The 21,798-nt window shown below is 36.0% G+C and overlaps 1 protein-coding gene across 5 annotated transcripts in view; it reads right to left on the minus strand.

The window, feature by feature from the left end:
* Window positions 1–284: 284 nt before the first annotated feature.
* Window positions 285–21,798, minus strand: part of CCDC171 (coiled-coil domain containing 171) — a 276,992-nt gene continuing 255,478 nt past the window's right edge. For 4 of the 5 annotated variants that reach the window (XM_074330355.1, XM_019739198.2, XM_074330356.1 and 1 more), the window contains one exon: window positions 293–2,726. In XM_074330355.1, coding sequence (XP_074186456.1) covers window positions 2,505–2,726 — 222 coding nt within the window. In that variant the 3' untranslated portion in view covers window positions 293–2,504. Of the gene's footprint in view, window positions 2,727–21,798 lie in introns of all 5 variants that reach the window. The other variant, XM_074330354.1, reaches the window with a different exon arrangement.

Below are 21,798 nucleotides of genomic sequence, written 5' to 3' on the forward strand. Positions count from 1 at the left end.
AACGTGCTCAGAAGCCATCTAGAGTTTCTCAGATCTCCATAGGATATGTCATTAAATCTCCTCCTGCTGGTTCTGACTTCTGGGGGAAAAGCTCATGGTATAAAAATTATTATATCTGGTAGTTAATAGTAATGATCACTCAGAAAGCTCATCCTTCCGTCTCTATGACCTTTCACATCTAGTTGGTTATAAATGTGGCATGCTTTGATTTGATTTAATAATCCTGCATTTATAGTTCAGAATTTACTCTATAAAATGTACCTGTAAAATTGGATACCCACATATATGGAGAAACATATACATTTATTTTTGGTGTTATTCCATTCACATTGTAAAATTAAGGCAAAAATTTACAAAAGGCAAAGTTTACAAAAGTTCTCATTCCTCTTAAATTAGCAAGATCTGAAAACAGATACAACACAAACAGAAACAGAGATATGTAAGTAAGTGACATAGGGCAATACTTTATAGTGTGAGAATTGGAAGCTCAATGATGTTACATGAACTGAAAAGATATATATCAATTTCTATATGGACAATATCTTAATCATTGTGTGGAACGGCAAAAAAAAAGTTTAGAAATGTGAAGACATTACTCTATGATCCATATAACAACAATGAATGGCATTTTCCGTGTTACAATAAATTTGCAAGTTGAATTTCATGCATGTTACACTACACAGGGCATATTCCGTAACACTCAAAACCCAGAATGGTTAATAAAAAGAATTCCAAGGAAACAATTAAGAGAAATTTGGTTAAAGATGTAATTGTACTCCACATAAATTGCTTTCTAAGGATTCATGTAAAGCTCTTTATATTGGCTCAGTACTATAAGAAACAGTATTGTGCTACAGTGTAACAGAAACAGTGGTGTGTTACCTCAGATGGCATAAATCGCTTGGCTAATTTGGCTAACAACATAAATAGTATATAAATTTTATTTACCAAGGCCAACTGAAAAACTTCTCAGAAGTTGGGTATGTTTTGGATCAAATGCCACTGTAAGGTTAGGACAATACAGATTTCATAATACACAGTTGTATTCTAATTGATCTATAATAAACTCCATAATGAAAAATAATGTAAAGTATGGATTTTGTATCAAAACTCTTCATCAGAAACTACAGTTCACATCAGAAGTTAATATAACTGGAAGCTAAACGATTAATACAAAAACATATACATATTACAAATCTTCTTTTGTTTTTCACTTACCATGATGCAAACTGTTAAGATTTAACCTTTAAGGGTTAAAGAGTTTAATCAATGTCAATGTCTGATCTTCTGAAGGCAATAAAGAACAGTCTGTCTATCGATGCCCAACAGAACATCACTTTGTCAAGCCACAAAGCGCCCAAAAGCTTGTCAAGTAAGTTACCAGAAACCTCTTTGTGGTTAGAACTCAGCTCCTTCCTGCTTGACCTATTATTTGATATTTGACCACTTGGTTGCAAGACACTTGCTCTTTCTAGCTGAAATGTCACTGGGGCATCTTGTCAGCTCCCCGACATCTCGGCCTGACATACAATTTTACTTTTGTGTGCTACAAGGCAGAAAATGCAGGGCAATGGCCTTGTTTTAAATTCTGTCAGCATCAAAGATGGGCGTCACTCTTGGGTCCTACCAACAACAAAAACAAAAAAAGGAGTCTATTTTGAAGGTCAAAACAGCCATTATCTTGAAGTTTTTCAGCTTATATACTAAACATATTACCTGCGATACTGGTGTGGGAACTGTCCTTAACAGAGTGCCTAAACATACCAGAGAAATCTTCCCAGCACAATTGTTCCACTTTCTCATCAAATGCAGACTTGATAAAAGGATGAGTTTTCAATGCCTGCAGGGACCCGATTCAGCAGTTAACTTAACTTGTTCAAATGGGCAAGCGGTATCATGTAGCTTTACAAGGAGCAACCTGACCTTCTCACACTGACCAGGAGTGACATTATTGTGCAGGAGGAGCAGCAGTCACATCATTTCTGTTTTGCACAACCTGCTTAAAGTTTGCAACGAAATGCTTGTCTTCAGTTGAGCTGACAAGAGAGAAGAGGGGGCTCAGTGAACCATGGCAAGGCTGCCATGAAATGACAGGAATCATTGGCATACATTTCAAATAGCTCTCTCAATCCTATTAAAGCATTGCAGTCCTGCTTTAAAATAGACAAGTATGAAACAACTTTGATAGATAGAGACTAAAATGGCTTATCGATTTTTTTTAAGTCTGAAGGAAATTACCCAAAATGTGTCATTCTTTAACATTTAAAAATACGTTACATAAAAATGAGCAACTGTGATAATAAATAAAACTTCGAGGGGGGGAAAAAGTTGGTTATTTCATTATTCAAGGAGACAGAGAGACCAGCACACATCAAGATAGCACACAATTTTTAAAAACCCATTGCCACTTGTGTTGAAACAAAATTCCACTGATAAGAAAAAGTCCCTTCAAAACAATTTTAATTGTACTGTTAACTTTTCCTGCGTTTTTTTAATTCATAAAGTCATAATCCAATGTGAGCTGGTCTTTTGGCATTAGCAGACATAGTTACTGGAGAGGAGTCAGATGACGTCAGCGGCGCAGAATTTATAAATGGCTCCTTTAAGAAAGTGTATGTTGTATCAAGTTCAGCTTTCAATGGCAAAAAATCCCCAACACCAATTGTGTCGGCAGGAAGAGCAGCTCTTGAAGGAATCGAGATATTTGAATGGTCTCGTGATCCTGTCTGTGATATAAAAAGGAAAAAACAATAATAAACATATAATTGAAAACTCTTAAACAGAGTCTAAAACCACAAACAGAGATGTGGACTATTCTTCACTGTAATATGAAAGGGGGTGGACACTGCCATTTATATACTCTAGATGATAATACATAAATATTACATTATTGTCCAAGTGTAACTGAAGTGTAACGGATTCTACGTCATACACTTTCAGGACATCAAGAGTGTGCCTAAATATTAAAATTTTGTACCAAACTTTTATGAAGTTACTGACTCAAAGAGTGAATACAACCAGTCAGGCATTTTCACCTCTGCCTCCATCCGCTGGCAACTTACAGAAACCAGTGCTAATGGTGTCTATTTCCTTATGTTATCTAATGTGTGCTATACAGTATGGAGAATTAGATTGCTTAGAAAAGGAACTATTTTCTAGACACGCAGGGCCTACCACGTGCCCCCTCACCGTCTCCCGCCTCCCGTGCTCTCCACCAGCACCGCCAGCACGGTGATCAGGAGCCCTCGTTGTCTCTCCCCAGTTCATCCTGGCCGTGATGTGCCCGGCATTAGCCCTGCACAGCGATGCTCGTTCTGACGCACACATTTGCAATGACTTAGAATCAAAGGCTGAACTAAAGCCAACCACTGGTTCCGTAGTGTAATGGTTAGCACTCTGGACTCTGAGAAAGCCAACAGCTGACCCAGAGTCACCCGCTGACTTAGGCTTGACCGTGACCCTAGACTTCATTGCGGAAGCAGTGTCGACCACCGTGTGTACTTGGAGAATACACAGGCTTTCAGACTGACTCCTGATGCAGAATCAAACTCCCCAAGTCTGTGGAAGAAGCCACTGCAGAGGCCACAGCAAATGTCACTGGTGATTATTCAGAAGAGCTCCTGACTGGAGCACCAGACGAGCCTAGCCCCTCCATGGAAAGCCATGAATTCATCTAAGTGCTTGTTTAAAATTAGGCAGATTCTCCATTGGCTGTGATCTTTACTCTGTTAACCACAACTTTCTAAAAAAATTCTGAGCTTCTGAACAAGCCGACTGTTCCATTATAGGAGATTCAATAATTGTAAAAAAACTAGTGAGACACAGGATGTACCCAGCTGAAGATAAACAGAGTGGAGGGAATTGTCCATAGACAGAGGAGGCGTATGTCTTAACCACGTCTCATTTAATATGGGATCAATAAATGTTCATTTGAAAATTTAAAAGAAAAAAAAGAAAGTGAACTATGGATATTTATGTTTTAAAAAAATCTATCACCCTTATTTAATTGACAAATATAGCACAAAGAAAAAAAAGTCAATCCTAGTGACCTCTAGAAAAATAGCACACTGGGCTATAAAATGCTAGTGAAATGAACTTGTTGCCTTTATCTTTAATAATAATGCCACCATCCTTTGTTATTAATAATAAATACTGTTCTATGGTAAGTATCTAGAACTCATGCATCAAAATACAGTATTGCAACATGAAAACAATTTGTCACATATTTAAAAACATTACTGGTATCCAGAATCTATTGGAAATCAAACTTAAGAAATTCACACATTAATGAAGTACTTGAAAACAGAATTACAATTTTGATGAAGCTATACATTTAAGCCATAAGTAACCAGTACTCAGTAGTTAATATTTAACATTAACAAAGTCTTACCAGTTAAACAGATAGGCATTATTTTATTACTTTTATAGGTAAGTAGGAAAATAGTGATCAATTCGTATGTCAGAATTTTCCAGATTCCCAGCAAATAAATGTTGCTGAAATAACAAGTCTAGTCATAAGTGTCTCCACTAAAATCCACATTTTTATACCACAAAATTTTTTTAAAAACAAACATCTTTTTGGTAGATTCCCTCACAGTTTTGACAACAAAATAGTATGAACTCTAAGGATCTTTATTATGGCATGCTTTATTATCTCATGTTATACAAAGCCAGTTTTACATGTGAAAACATGAGGAAAGCTATCTCTGACCTTAGGAAAGTATTAGAAATTCAACTGTCGTATGCGTTACTATTTTTGTGGGTTTTTTTTTAAAACTACAACTGGAGAAAAATCAATGGCTGCATCTAACACCTAGTTCAGCAATTTTCTTTGATCTCTGTTCTTTTGATTTCTTGATACTCCACTGCAAGCCTACAGCTGACGGAAACCATCTCTTTTTATGCTGGAAGTTAAAAAACACCTAAAATGGCCACTTGAATGGCTTTATGAAGAAAAGGATTTAGCTTATCCCCATGGAGAAATGGAATTCCGGAGATCACGTGTTGATACTTATTAGCAACACTGATGAAGTTTTATTTGCAGAACCTTAATACAGGGCTGAGCATATCAGAACTGGAACAGAGACATCTCAGTATATCAACGGATGGAGGTGCACTGTTACCGCACCTTTACTGCCACATGAACCATCTTCTCTGATTTTTTTTAAAGCTGTGTTTCTGAATTAGCAGCGACATTACCTGATTGACAGTGCTGCGGTAAAGATGACAATGCCATCTACTAACTTATTCTGCCAGACCTGGCGGTAAAGAGAATGCGGGCAAGAGCGGTAGATGGTGGGGCCAGATTTTCTGCTTAATAAAACTTAGTGATAGCAATAGTACTCTTTGTTATGATAAAAGAGTACTGTCAGGCAAGGCTTCAAAAGTTTGTTGTTACATCTTTATACTTCAAGTGCTGGTCTAAGAAAATGATATATGAAAAGAGAGGAGTGTGCAGAATCAGACGAAGGAAGGTCAGGTATTCTCCAAGGGTTCTTTCTTCTTGATGCCTCAGACTAGGGAAAGATAACTGTGCCAAACTGACCAATCACTCCTGTTTTGCAATGTTAAAGATACATATATATATATATATATATATACATACAGATATATATATATATAATACATATATATATAATACAGAGTGCGCCAAATAAAATATATACACATTTTAAGAAAGGAAAAAACTATGAAAATTGTAATACTCAATATATACTGATAGCAAAAGATGAATACAAGTGATGTTTGACTTCTGCAATTATAAGAGGTGCTCGAAGTGGTTACCATCAGCTTCCAGACACTTCTGATTATGATGAACTGCTGCTTGAGCAACACTGACCAAAGTGTCCACTTGTATACATTTTTACGGCACCCCCAGTATATACAAAGATTGCCAAAAAAATGTATACACATTTTAAGAAAGGAAAAAACTGTATTAAATTGTAATACAATGAATGACACTAGCATTCATTTGATTAATGCCATCTTTTGAGCAAACATCATACTACACATTGCTACTGTAATTCAAGTTCGAAAAGTAATACATAGATAACATCTCTTAAAACAGTGTTTTCACCCCCAGTATATGTGTGTATATATTTATAATATATATTACATATAATACATTATAAATATATATTCTATGTATATATATAATTTACTCATATCTATATTCTGTACTTAGTGTCCTTTTTTGTTCTTGTGGTTCCATCAAGCTAACACATTACACATTAGGAAGGCTGTCTTTTAGGGACGGTTTCTAACTGCTTACTTCTTAATATTCTATGGATCTTGGCACTCTGCATATAGGGTCCCTCTTTTGTCTTTTCTCATCTTACTTTTTAATATGTCTATGCTCCACTATGTTGTCTGAAAGCATCTTTTCATCTAATATGATATTTTTTAACTAAAAAAACCTTGAAATGGGGTGTTGAGTATTTCTCCACTATTTCAAATCTGAGACTCATTTTTTGCATATTATCTTGTGACTTTATGTCCTAAACATGGAAAATAACCTTTAAAAAAGATATTTCCTTAAAGATTTGCACCCCCCAAGAGGTGCCCTCCACCAAGTAAACAGATATACTTTTTGTGTAAATGAAAACAAATTGTTTGTTACTAGGATCATTTGCTATACTCCGTACTCCATATACTATTCGAAAATAACTTTTTCCATGAAATGGAATAAAATCTGATTTTAAGTCATTTAATAGCTTAAAGACAAGCCAGCAGATATTTTGGTGGAATTTTGATTTCAGAATGTGATGTTAAAAAAACAAGTAAATATGAGCTCTTTTTCTTGTTACAAATAACATCCAGAAATATAACACTTTTAATATGACACAGAGAGTAAAAGACAGTTAAATAACTTTTTATCAGAGATCATTAAAAGTTAATATTCACCACCTGATTTTATATTTTAAATCTGTAAAGTCTATGGTTATTTAAACTACTTTTTAAACTGCTGAGGTGTTCTGGTAGTCTCTCATGTAAATCTAAGTTTAAATAATTTCTCAAAAAAAAATTAGTTACCTGAAATAAAAGCTAGGTGTCATGTGAATCTTTATGGAAGCACTTTTATTTACTCAATAAGCTATAAATGATTCTATTTTAACTGTTATAGTCCATCAGCTAAATATACATTCACAATACAAAATGCATCCACTATATTTCTGCATTTTAGAAATTTTATGAAATATAGTAATTGAACATGTCCAATAGCCATTTTTCAAGGCTTTAATATCTTAGTTTTTCTAAGAGTGTTTTCTCTCAAAAAAACTAAATAAAGCATTAGGCTAATAATAAGATAATTATTCAATAAATTGTCTATAAATCAAAGCAATTTTGCAGACCAAGTCTTCTGAAACAACGGCATTAAGCTATTTGTCTCCTGCGTATATAAAATTAAGTCTTCCAGAATCTAGCATTATGAAAAGTGAGGGGTGATATGATTTAGTAAGCTTGAACAGTATTGCATGGGATTATGCTAGGAATGCAGGATGGTGAAAAGAGTAGTAGACTGGCGATCAGAAGACTATAGTTTTTCCTCTCAGTTCTGTTAAAATCTAGCTCAGTCATTTTCGGCCGGTGAATCAGTCCTTTCAGGTGTCACTTCCCTTTCCTACAAAATGAGGAGCTAGACTCTTTCCAACTCTGAACTTCTACAGGTCCACTGTAATTCCACATGTGATGACATATGGTATGATGTCAACACCCAACTTTTGCAGATGACATTAACTCAGAAATCAGAGTTTCCCAAATATAATATTCAATATTTTGAGGGGATATAGATAAGCCATTCTTAAGGGGAAGGAATACATATTACATGTGGTTCTAAAAAAAGTCAAATAGGTAAGATTAGCCACAGTTCTGATGATGTGGCTTCATTCGATTAAACTCTGTAATACATGTTTTATTACTTTGCCCTCCATGATGATATTTTAAGCTCTGTAAATTATTGATGGTTTTAAGTAGAGTGTGCAGCTCCACATAAACTGATGGAGGAATCAAAGTACTGACAAGAGGGCCTTACAATGAGGCTCCCTCGCCATTTCTACTTTAGCTCCTAGTGTGACCTTACCCCTGGAGTCTCTGTACTCAGCATCACAGTCTTCTTCCTTCCAAATACTTCAAGTTAGTTAACCAAATTCTACCTGTCTATTTTCTAGTTCTGCGACGCTGGCATCATAGGACACTATAGTTTACATGAACCATCAGAGTCGACAATAATCACATATATAGTTTTCTCTTGTGGAACACTCATTTATATACCCTACACACACACACACACACACACTTGCTATATGCATTCACATAGATACATTATACATATGTGTGTATGTATATGTGCATGTATACATATATATACTTGGTATCACATAATGAAATATTCATTCCTTGTAGAATTGGTAATTCTAATTTTTGGTGACCAGTAGCAAACCTATAGGAATATTTTATGCATTCCTTTCCCCATAAGTCATTAAACCTTAGTACAGACCAATTTGGCTCTTTAGCTCACTGACATTAAGACATGCAGGATATGTCAGTCAATGGAGCATTGTAAAGAAGTCTCTAGATAGATAGAAAACAACTTAAGAGGTCTGAGTACCTAGAGATTAAGAAAGAAGGGCAATCATAGAGGTGGAAACAAATTAGAAAAGGTAGAAGATGTTAATAACAAACTTGATTCACATCACAACGATTTTGTCCTCAAGTGGACACTCAGCATTGGTTCAAAAGCCAGAGTTCTAAAGTCAATCTATCTGGTTCTAATTCAGCCTGGACTACTTGGTTAACGTGATCGGCTAACTGGATGAATGGCCTCAATTCTTCACGTTTCCTTATAGGCACGTCCTTTGCCATGTGATGTTCCCGCTCTCTGCAGCCTGGTTCACAAATTCTGCTTCCCCGTCCAGCCTCAGGTACCATTTCCTCACTTGTACTCTGCAATTTAGTTACATGGAACTTGTGAGTCTGTAAGTGTGATGTCCCATAGTTCACACCCACCTCCTGTCTGAGATACCCTTCTGTCCTTTGTGGGATGAATGCCTTTTCCACTTTTCAGGCTCTGCTCAAGGGGTCCCTCTTCGTAAGGCCTTTCCAGAGCTTTGCCCCACCCTTCCCCAACTACAATTAGCTGCAACAGCCAATCATACTCTCATATTTCTTCAGGAGCACTTTTCTATTTTCACTTATTTGTATACACTTTTAACTCCCCTGAAAAACTATGAGCATCTAGTCTGATCGACTCTTGACTTTGTATTACTAGCACTTCAGACACTTCAGACTAACTAAGATTTCTAACTAATAAATGACTGAATGAAGAAACCACTCATGTTACTACTGCATGGTTTTGACCTTATGTTGCTATTTGGTTATTCTACATATATACCAGTTATGTCCCAATTAAAAGGAGCATACTATAGTGGAAAGAATATGGGCTTTGAAGTTGGAGAGACCTCGGGGTCCAGACCTGACTCTGCCATTTATTAAGTATGTGAGTTTTGACAAGCTACTTGACCTACATGCTTATACAAATCAAGAAAATAAAGAACTTAATTAGAAAATAAGCTAAGGATAATGTATTTGCTTGGATTGGGTTTAGCTGTAACAGAAAACTCAAAATGTCAGTGGCCTATATAAGACAGAAATTTATTTCTATATGAACATATCAGGAATTCAGGCTGCTTCTATCTTGGGCTCCACAGCCTAAATATGTGGCTTGCATCTCAATGCCAAAATGGTTGCTCAAGTTCCAACCATTATGTCTACATTCTAGACAGAAGAAGGGGGGGAAGGAGCAAAGAAGGAGGCATCACTTACATTTACATATACCGTATTTTGCCATGTATAATGCACTCCCGTGTATAATGCACGCCCATGTATAATGTGCACCCACGTTTTTGGCCCAAACTTTCAGGGAAAAACTCTTTTGTTTTAATTTTTTTAATTCAAATTTTTATTTATTTACATTTAGGTACTTGCTTTTTGTATTATAAAGGATTTTTAGCATTTAATTTTTAACAAATTATGGTACAAGAAATTTTATGTAACAAATAATTACAAAACACAAAAACAGATACAAGACACAAGGAATTGTATGTACCGGTAACAAATTTACAATATTTACACATCATAGAAGGCCAAGAACTCTTCATCGTTGCAAGTTCGTTTTAAGTTCAACAAAACTGATTATTGTATTCCAGGGCATTATTTTGCATACGGATATCATTATTGATTTCTAGAGTTACACTTTTAACTCATAAGTATAAATGAAAGAATTAAAAACATTTACATAGATACCAAATTAGTATTACCGATGTATAATGCACATCCTTATTTTTCCCTCACAAATTTGGGCATAAAGGTGTGCATTATACACAGCAAAATACGGTACTTCTTAAAATCACAAAACTTAACTTTTTTTTTTCCATCTGAGTGGCCAGGTAATATTTAGAGTTTCTATTATTAAGGAAAAGAAAATAGATCAGGAAACCACTGGCAGCCTCTGCCTCAGATACAAACTGGCTGTTTGGGGGTGGGAGGGGGGCGGAATACAATAATCATCAAGCATTTGAAAAAGTGCTAAACCTCACTCATAACGAAAGACATGCAACACGAAATGTGAGAATTAAAGATTACTTTTCACGTATCAGATACACAAAAATTTAGATGTCTGTTGATACCCACTGTTGAAGAGATAGGGAAACAGGCGAGTCAGACCACATAGGCTGGTACAACCTTTCTGGACGACAGAATTTAAATTGTACCTGCCCTTTGTTCCAGAAATTCCATTGCTAGGCATTTCTTCTATGGCTACACTCACAAAAGTTCACCAGATAAGCATGCAGATGTGTTCACGGAAGCATCTTTTACCGAAAAAGATTTTTTAAATGAAACTAAAGGATCCATCAACAGAAAGCTATTAAAAGAAGTATGACACAACCAAGGAATAAAACAATTTTTTAAAATTGAGGTAAATATGTAAGTGCTGATGTAGAAATACATCCAAGTGAAAAAAAGAATGTTCAAAAGGGTGTATGTGTATAAAGAGAGAAAACCCATTTGTATTTAACCATAAGCATAAATACATACATGCATACACAAACCTATTTTTCTTACTGAAAAAGGAACCAAAAGAGACTGTTAATTATCTTTAGAAAAAGGGAATAAGTTTGGAGTTTGGTTAGGAGGAAGAAGCATTCAAAGTTCAAAATTTTTTGCCATGGTTTTTGATCCTTAAAACTATTTGAATCATGAACAAAGGCTATAAACTGAAAGATCACAAAAGTAAAAATATAGTTGATTATAAGTGGTAAAAAAACCAATAGTAATCAAAAGTGGAAAGTAAAATGTTTATTGCCAATCAAAATTGAATTTTAAAAATTATATGAAATGTTAGTGAAGGCATTATGAAACAGGTATTCATAAATTGCTAGTGATTGTATACATTTATATATCCATTTGGAGTATAATTTGGCAACTGTCTTAAATGGTTAATACCATTTTATCCAACAATTCCATTTATGATTAGGTGTCTTATTAATAATAACAGGCAAAAATTGGAAATAATCCCATATTCAACAATAGAAGTATAGTTAAGTAAGCTAGAGCTAGTTGATGGAATATTAAGTGGCTGCAAAATTTATGTTTATAAACTTTTGGATAACATAGACAAATGCTTAGGCTTGACTAGCGATTGGCAACCTTTTTCTGTAAAGGATCAGAAAATAAATATTTTATGCTTTGAAGGCCATATGTTCTCTGTCACAATTATGCGATTGTAAACCCCGAAGCAGCCATAGACAATATGTAGATGAATCAGTGTGGTCATGTTCCAATAAAACTGTATTTATGAACACTGAAATTTGAATTTCACATAATTTTCACATAGTGAAATAATATTCTTCTTTGGTCTTTTTTTCAACCATTTAAAAATCTAAAAACCATCCTTAGCTCCCAGGCTATACAAAAACAGATAGTAAGTAGATTTGACCCACAGGCTATACTTTGCCTACCTCTGAGCTAGACTATGTAAGCGAAAAGGCAGGAAGCAAAATTACACGATACTTGTTGTGAGGTATTGAAATTGTTGAATTTTTTTTCCCTAAAGTTCTGTATTTTCCACTTACCTACAATAACATGCCTTACTTATACAAGTATAACTAAAAACTCTTTATTAAAAAGACTGATTTTACATATGCTGAGACCTGTATTTTAGTACAGTTATGACTTTAAACTGTGTGGTCAAAATGAAAATGTAATTGGTTTGTTAAAGGTCTCAGAGGGTAGGTCTTGAACCACGTGTTTTGCAAGTTTTGAAAAGATTTTAATTTAGCTAAGAACACATTCTTATTTCAACATTTCAGTTATCAAACTCATGTCCATAATCTGACATTGAATAAATATATACACTAATAATTTTATGAGGTTTAACTTGTACCTCTACTCGGCACAAATGCAACTCCTTATGTAAAGTGGCTACTTACAACCTACGTGCCTTCATTTTACTCCAAATAGCACTGTCAGCTGTCAAATTACAACTTTTGTGGTCGAAATGTACACACGTCACACACTCTCTGGGAACTATTAGGCAAAAGTTTTCTGACCACTTTTTCATTACTGAAGAATTTCTTCTTAAAGTTATAAACATTTTTTATTCAATGTCAAAAATTTAGTAATAATCTGGAATCTATAAATTCGGACTTTTAGCAGTATGTTTTCCTCTGAGTGAAATTTATTAACCATACACTCAGGTAAAGAGCAGAAGGAAAGAACCATCTCAAATTTAAAGTTGTTCAAAAAGGGAAGACTTTCCTAAATCTTACTAACATTGCAAGTATCTGTCAGTCACATATCTCAACAAAATAAGCAAAAAACTTACATCTTAATTTTTGAAACCATTTTTTTCATGCCCCTTTCTTCCACTACTGTTTTAAACCATGTTCCCTTATTATTCCACAGTATCACACCTTAAATCCCTAGCAATTCTTTACAAGACATTGCAAACAGTTTTTAATTTCCCCACTGACCATCCAAGGTATAAGTCCTATATTCCCCAGGGCTGTTGACCCTTTGATCAATGCCACAGCTGGGCCTTTCTGCAGGAATTGGTTGTCCTCAGTTAAAAGAATGTGGTTTCTCTATTTCTCAGTGAGAGATGGGCACTTCAGACGTAAGTCAAATCATGTGATATGGGCAGTTCACATCAAATAGAATGCCTTCAAATCACAACAAGCACTTGGGAGTATGTTCCAAAACAAATCACTTAGTGGGCAATGACATTTCCTTTACACAATAGACAGGAATGCTATTTCTAATAAAACCGGGCCATTCCTAGCAGTCTCAACCCAAACCCATCTCTAGAGAACATCCTATGGAACTGTGAGAATAATGCAGCAACCACAAAATTCCCAAAATTCCAAAATAATATACCGATAGATTACATTTCAGGAATCTATTCCTTATGTGATCAATTCCATGTGATAGATTTTTCCCATGGTTGCATATGTGTAAAGCATATCTAAACCCACATCTACCACGAGTATCCTAAATTAGCCCTCATCATTAATTCTTTCAATAGATATGTATCAAGTGTCTGCAATGTGCCAGATCTTGTTCCAAATACTGGGTACAGCAGTCAATTACACACACAAAAATTCCCTGTCCTCAGGGAACTCAGACTGTCCTTAACTATCTGCCTCCTGAGCCAGCTCTCCTTAAATTATGATTTGCTGAAATATTACATAACCACAGAACTGCTGTTTTTGTAGCGTTAAGTTCTGATGTACAATGGTACTGCGTTTGCCAGCTTCACTGTTCTGCGGATACAGACAAGGTCCCCGTTAATGAGTCACATTTCCCTGATCTGTTCACACAAGAGCTCAAGTACTCTTGTACAGTCCCTGTCAAGAGTTGCTGGGTGTCTGCAACCCCTCACCAGGTCCTGGCTCCAGTGTGTTAGGAGGGCTCACTGTGCCACACGGGTGATGGCTCTACACAGAATCGGCCTTACGCTCACCCTTCCTTCGTCACCTAAAAACTGTGGCAACTGTGACTGGAACCCAGGGACTCACAATTGTCTGTCATAAAACATTTCTTTCAGCTTCCACCTGTACGTATCATTTTTCTAAGAGCCCAGATGCCAGTCCCTAGGCCAGCATGGAGGAGAAGCACGAGGCCATTCTCTTTATTTCCCCATCTCTTCCGTGGGGTACCTGCCCACAACATCTCCACCAGTCAGTCCTTCAACAATCTCCACGGCCCTCACTCAAATCAACTCCCTGAGAGCCTACACACCAACTTTTCAAAAGGGCAGTTCAGACTCAGGGTATGATATCCACAAAATAATGATTTTGACATAGATTTGAAAGCTCTTTAAGTTTTTTCACCAGTTATTTAAATTGTCCTTCACTTTCTCTAGTCTAAATGCACTTTTCATTTTTGTAAACAAGCCATCCCTTCAGACTTATCTCTATTTCCTACTCCATCTCTTCTTTATTGTATATTTGCTTATTATTTCAGAAAATTCAAATTTGCTACTGTAGATGGGAAAGAAATTGGATAGATGAAGCTCATAATACGGCTAAGCATAGAGAATGAATCGGTCAGTACTGAGACATAAGCAGAGCCCACAGGTTAAGAAGCGATAATAAGTCAGTGCCCTGTAAGACAGGTTACTTATAGATGGAAAGGGATAGAAAGACTGTGTCATAAGGTAGAGATAGGCCACCTCTAGGCTGTCATCCTTACACTGGCCGCAGAACTGCAGAGAAACCCCAAAACTGTTGTGCGGCCTAAGGGGAAAGCTATAGCTCTTGGCCGGGGTATTTGCCCTACATCTCTCCTTGAAGGCAAATGTGGTTAAGTGGTCCCAGGTACCCACTGTCTCCCAAACCCCTTTTTTTCAAACCTCCACGCTGGTCCTCATAACCTCACAAAGAATGTGCAAGACTAATGCAGCCAAGACAGACAGATCATATGGACACTGAACAACCAAGGAGTCAGGTGGTAGGTAGTATGGTGGCCGCCCCCCCTCTTGGTCCCTATCCCACCCCTTCTGCTTCTCATTGCGTGTTTTAAATTGACATGGTAAACCATATGATTTGAGCACGAATCTTAATTTGGTCTGTGAGACCTTCTGTCCTGTGACCTCTGGGATAACTTACCTGGGAGTGTACTCGGACGCCACCATTGCATCAAGGTAATTTCCCATAAAACCCTGGCTCCCTAGTGGTAATCAAAACACTGATCCTGAGCACACCCTGCTTTCTTCTATCTCGGGGTCTCTTTTTCACGCTGTTCTTTCTATTTAAAAGGAGGCTTCTTCGGCGGGATTTTACAGTTTTTCAAGACTCACCTCAGGTATGACCTTTCCCCAACACTTTCTTTGCCATCTTGTCACCTCACATTTGGATGCCCCTTCTCTATGGCATCATAACAACCCACACATATTTTTACAATAGCACAATATCACAATCTGCTGTTTGCTCAAAACTGTGCTATTCGATATGGTCACCCCTAGCCATGTGTCATCATCTAATTTCAAATTAATTGAAATTTAATTTAATGTCAAATTAAAGGAAAACTTAAAATTCACTTCCTCAGCTGCACTAGCTGCACTCCACAGCCCCATTTCCATCATTACAGCATGTTCTGATGGACAGCGCTGGCTTTCATTTTCTTTAATTCTAACTGTCTCCAATTCCTCCTTTCTAGAGTGTCTAAAGTTTCAGAAGAGACCTCTCTGTTCCTTTCTATGTTTATCTTTCTTGACCTTCTGGTGAGTGTCATTATGGCATTTTTCCTTTAGGCCGCTCTGAAAAAGCAGGAAAGAAGCCTGTGACAAAAGACAAGAGGCAAGTTATCTTGGCAAGTGTCCATTCTCAAGACATCCAGGCAAGAATCCTCGCTCCCTTAAGTTAGATTTTCTATAGCAGAGAAAAACACGTGGCTTATTCTACTACTTTAATTTTCAATTTTTATACTCTCTTGAGAAAAAGATTCTATTATAAGCTGCTAAATTTGGAGACTATCTAATTGTTTGATGTAAACCTTCAAAGTTGCCTTTGAGTTGAAGGTCTATCTGCTTGGGCAGAAAAGGGGAAAAGAGGGAATTTACATTCACTTTGCTAAACATTACCATCTTTTGTTCAATCATTTGAATGCAGGACAGTTAGAGGGAAACAGCTTAGAGAACAAGAGTTGACATATACAGTGCAAAATCTTTTTAGGTGCTTGGACGCAATGAGGGAGAAAGTGAGACGGAACCACATTTCAGCTCCCTAACTGTGCTCCAGTCTGCGGGAACTTTGTGACAGGTCTCTGTCTCTCAGCTACACTTCACTGGTTTTTGCTGACATTCAGCTGTCAGACAGCAACCCTTTACCAGGCCCCTAACATGCTCCACAGCTTCACCCAATTAACTCGCTTTCACTTGACACAGCAGCAAAAAGCTTCATAATAGGTGGTCAAGGTGCATGGTGTGTGCCTGCCCTCGAACTGCTCGCACACAGCAAGATGTTTAACTACTTTCCGTCTTGCCTGTATGCTCACAACTAGTATGACTACAATTCAGTCATTCCATAGATTGAATTGGACAGGAATCTAGGAAATACTATAGTGATGCATTAAGCTACTCAAAAAACAGACATCTAGATGACTAAAGCTAAATTTCAAATCAGTTCTCAAGTCTTTATGAGAGGAAGATTTTGGTTTTTAGACCACCGAAAATTAGTATCAACTAGCACTAAATTTATAGGTAGTTTTTCCTCTGTATCTTTAATAGTAGTATTATATAAAGATGACCTGGCATAGAAAAAGAGCATTTAACTAGAAAGGACAGAAAGGTCTGGGCACAATTCAAGAGTATGGAATTCAGCCCTTGCTCACAAAAATGCACTATTTTGACAACCTTGAGAATAATTTTTCTGTAAATATTTGTCATGCTACTTAGCTTTCAAATGAAATATATTGTACTTGAAAACAAAGACAGCTAAGAAATAAAAATGTTTATATTACTTTTGAAAATGATCTGAGTACACATTTTCTCTCATCTTCCAGTACGTTCAGACTTAAGCATATAATCAGTTTTCATTAATTTGCACTCTGAAAACCTGAAAATTATGAAACAAAAATGTTACATAAACAAACAAAAAAAAAGAGTAATATAAACTGTACTGCTTTTGGAAACCTACATTTGTAAAGCTATGGGATAAAGAGGCCACTGAAAGAGTTACTTAATGATAGAACTCTATTCTGGGCATCCAAATGCAGACCCTTGGAGCTATTATTAAGATATAGTTATTTCAATGCCAAAGCTGAAAATCTAATTACAAGAATGGGAAATTCTAGCCTCCCCACCATGAACTAATCCTGGCAGAGAGTTAGCATTGCTTTACACCAGACCAAGCAGAGTTTAACGATGCTTTGCCATTCCATATGAGTCTGAAAAGACTCTATGCTTTTGGAGTCAGGTATTCAAGTAACAGTGCTTTTGTAAGATATCTTCAAATTGAAGGAAATCTTTCTCTCCAAAAAAAAAAAATGCATAGTTGTTGTTTTGAAGACTACTCACTTCTTACCAGAAGCTTAAGGTAAGGATAAACCTTGATAGAATTCCTGGGTAATTAGGAAATCACCCTATATCCATTTTATTCTTTAAGTCCTAGTCAATCCTTCCATCTACATCTAGCTAGAATCTAACCCTTCTCCATCTCCACTTATACTATCCTCACACAGATAATTTTCACTTCTCACTTGGACTTCTTTAATATGACTTATCACAATTAATTACAAGTATTCGTGTATATGTCTGTCTTCTCACAAAAATTGTCAGATCCCTGAGAGAAAGTCTGTTATATTCAAATCTTGGACTCTACACTTGACAGCTTCTTCATCTGAAAGGAGTACATAATAATCTATTTCAGGTAGGATAATGAGGTTTAGTTAATATATATAAAGTGCTCAGCACAGTGGCTGGCACGTAGTAAGCATTCAATAAATATCGGTTGTTATAATTCTTACTGTTGCAGCCTTAGACCTTGGTAAAGGATGTAGCACATAGTAGGTATTCCATAAACACTTGCTAAAGGAATAAGTAAGTACTTCTCTCATCATTGCATCACTTAGGATGATGTAAAGAATAAAATTGTTCATGAAGAGGATGAGTGATAGATTTAAAACTTTGAGTTCTGACGGTTTCATTTTTATAGAATTAATAAGAAGTTTTTTTAAAATCAGTAAGAACTTGGAAAATTTCTTAGATAGACATTTATTTCTGAACACATAACAGAACCAGTATAAAGAAAAAAACACTGGTTCTTTTTGTTCTTCATTGTTCCATAGGCATTTTTTAGGTACCCTCCTATTTTAAGGATTATATGGCAGGCTTAATCTAATTCAAGGAAGATCTCAGTATTTACAGAATTTTTAAGGAATGTGAATAAATGGTTTATTTGAAATAAAGGTTCTAGTTGGATACCACTTAAAAATGTTTTTAATTCCCTTTTTTTCCCTGACAATAGCTTTACATTTTTCTGTCCCAAAGCTACTGAACATCTTAACCAGAATAGGAATTTGGATTGACAAAATACAGTTCTTCCTGGGCTGAAACGCACCCAAAATGTCAGGTCATGTTTTGTTAATATGTTGTATGCCCTTTAAGTAAAGACAGACCAGAAAACAGAATTATCATTTGCAATTAAAACAAATTACTAGTGTTTAGAATATAAACAAAAATTTGCCAAACTTTCAAATTTAATTTCACTTCATAGCTACCCTGAATAATGCCTTTCATACAACGAAACCCCATATTAAACTTACCAACTGTATTAGTTTCCCTACAAACTGGTGGCAGTTTATTTCCTAATAGTTCTGGAAGTCTGAAATCAAGGCTCATCCTAATCCAGTACAAACTCAACTTAACTGATTACATCTGCAAAGACCCTAGTTCCAAATAAGGTCACATTCTAAGGTTTTGGGCAAACAGGAATTTTTGAGAGGATTCTATTCAACCTACTACACCAACTATTAACAACATAAAAAGGAATGAGTTAGGATTGTTAGTCTCATCCTTTTGGGCTCAGGGCACCCATACAGTTCTACTTCCGACTATAATAAATAATAGCTTAAATATTAGTTCAGCAGAACCTTGCGGACTTCCTAAGCCCGATTAACTTCCAAGATCACTGTTCATGAATATCACTTCTGGTGAACCTATTATGTTTAGTCTTCAAATGTTACTAAGCAAATGGAGCAAATATTTTATGAGGCCTAGTTACATCTTAAAATGAACTAACCTTTTTTTCCTTCATTTCCATTTACTACTGATATTTTACTTTCACTATAAACCAAATATGTTCAGAAAGTAGTAAGGTGTTTTTAAAGTGTATTAAACGATGCCATGATAAACATAAACTTTTATCCAAAAATTCCACAAACACCCTATAAAAAATTTAAATGTCTATGAATGTTGAGGTCTCAGACTTTCTATAATATATGTGCAACTATAATTTTCTAATAAATGCATGCAGGAATGGTTTATAACAATGGTGATACACATCGCTTGTTGTTCCATTATTAAAATTCATGCTATAGCAATTTGTTGTCTCTCCCAAATCCCAAAGTAGCTTGATTTGTTAGTATCATGTTTTTCACTTTTTAAATCAACATTTTATTATAATACAATATTATTTATGCAAAAAAATGAGACAGATTAAAATGTTAATTTGACAACGTAAGAAATAAAACCTTGTATTCAGAAAATAAGTATTAAAAGTACTATTTCTCCCTGCCATCAATAAGCCAGGCATTTAACAACAGATCTTGAAACCTAAATGAAAAAAACATGGTTTTAGGTAGAGATCCAAAACGGCCAATCAGAGGCATTCTAAGGCTAGCTACAACGCTCTGCCTAGGACAGGGGAGGCCATTTGAGGCCTTGGTCGTTCCTTCCTCTTTTGAAAACAAGTTAAAAGTATAATTTATGCTCAACTAATTAGGAAATAATAGAAATAGCATTAATAATAATAGCAGGGACTTTACAGGTATTCTTTCCTTTAATCTTCTAATGTAATCCTAGAGAGAGGAGCTATTATTATCCTCATTTTTACATGTGATGAAGCCGAAACATTCTTGAAGAGGCTGCTATTTGAACCAGGAATGAATTATTAGCAAGAGGTGAAGCCAGGATATGAATGATCCCACTGCAGCGCCTACACACCAGCCACTGCGAAAGGGGTCTCGCGTTGGACTGCCTGTGTTCATCCCCATCTTTGCTTCAGCACCTGGTCAATCATACACTATGAAGATAATCACAGTACTAAAAAAACTGATTTCTATCCATAGGGATGTTCTAAGTATTAAATAAGTTAACACACATTAGATTCTGAGAATGCTATCTTACATATGGGAAAGACTAGATAAATGTTAGCTAATCTTCCTCCTCTTCCTCTTCCTGCTCTATACCACCCTCCGGCTTGAAAACCATATACCATGCTTCCCAAAAAATAAGACCTAGCCAGACAATGAGCTCTAATTCATCTTTTGGAGCAAAAATTAATATAAGGCCCAGTATTATTATATTATATCATATTACATTATATTATATATTACATAAACCCGGTCTTATAGTAAAATAAGTAAAATAAGACTGGGTCTTATGTTAATTTTTGCTCCGAAAGATGCAGTAGAGCTGATTGTCCAGCTAGGTCTTATTTTTGGGGAAACACAGTATATAAACAAGCTCTGTTCTGTTTCATACTCACAGACTGTTCCTTTACCTGGAAGATACTCTCCATTTGTCACAAGGGCACTTCAATAAGAAAATATAGATGACTTAGGCCAAAAAGAAAAGTGGTGGCCACAGTGGTTTACAAAGAGCCAGCAGTCCCAGCTCTTTGGCTTACTAGCTAGGTGACGCTGCATAAATTGCCTAGCCTTTCTGATTCTCATAAATAATACCTTTTTCACACACAAAGAGAAGTTACAAGGTTATGAACATGGTGTCTTTTGAAAACTGTAAAGAATTACATAAACAAACAAAATTATCATCACTTGAAAAACCAACTCATAGCTTGACCTTGATCGTGTACAGGCCAGCAGCGTCTTCTTTCTGCTCTCATAGTTCTTCCTCCAGAATTACTTACTCAAACCCTATCATTCCTTCAAAAATCAAGCTCAAATACAAATTCTCAAAAATATTCCCTCACCACACCAGTCCCAATAAGTCTATCTTTTCTATCTCCACGAGTACTTATCATCTTACTGCTTTATGTGAGTCTGTTCTGATTCACCAACCAGATTGTAAGTTTCATCAAATCAGTGACTCTTCATGATGCCTTTTTTTAATTCAAGCCACGTGCAGCTACAACTATCTTTCCTGCATAAAGTATGGGAAGAGAAAGAGCTCTAAAAGATTTTAGAAATCTTGCAAAGGGAACAAAATTCATTGATTCAACAAAGTTTTGGGGGGCATTTAGTAATGAGTCAGGCATAATGTGGGTAACAAGGCTACAAAGATGATTAAACACAACACCTGACTTCAGACCCCAAGCTTAGCAAAATGAAAAATGGACGCAGGCTGGCAGGCCTTGACCACGTCTAGTTCTAGGCACACAAGTCTGGTCAGAATGAGTAGCAGTGATTTGCATTCACCCTGAGATATTTGTTGATTCTTGGGACCTGACCCTTTTTATTTTCTTTCATAAACTGTTAAGAATCACAAAGAAGAGGATTTACCAATGTTCCCAAGATCTCTACAAAGCCAAGGACCATCCCTGGACCAAACTGGAACCTTGG

Source organism: Rhinolophus sinicus, linkage group LG04 (genome assembly GCF_036562045.2).
Source record: "Rhinolophus sinicus isolate RSC01 linkage group LG04, ASM3656204v1, whole genome shotgun sequence".
Taxonomy (NCBI): Eukaryota; Metazoa; Chordata; class Mammalia; order Chiroptera; family Rhinolophidae; genus Rhinolophus; species Rhinolophus sinicus.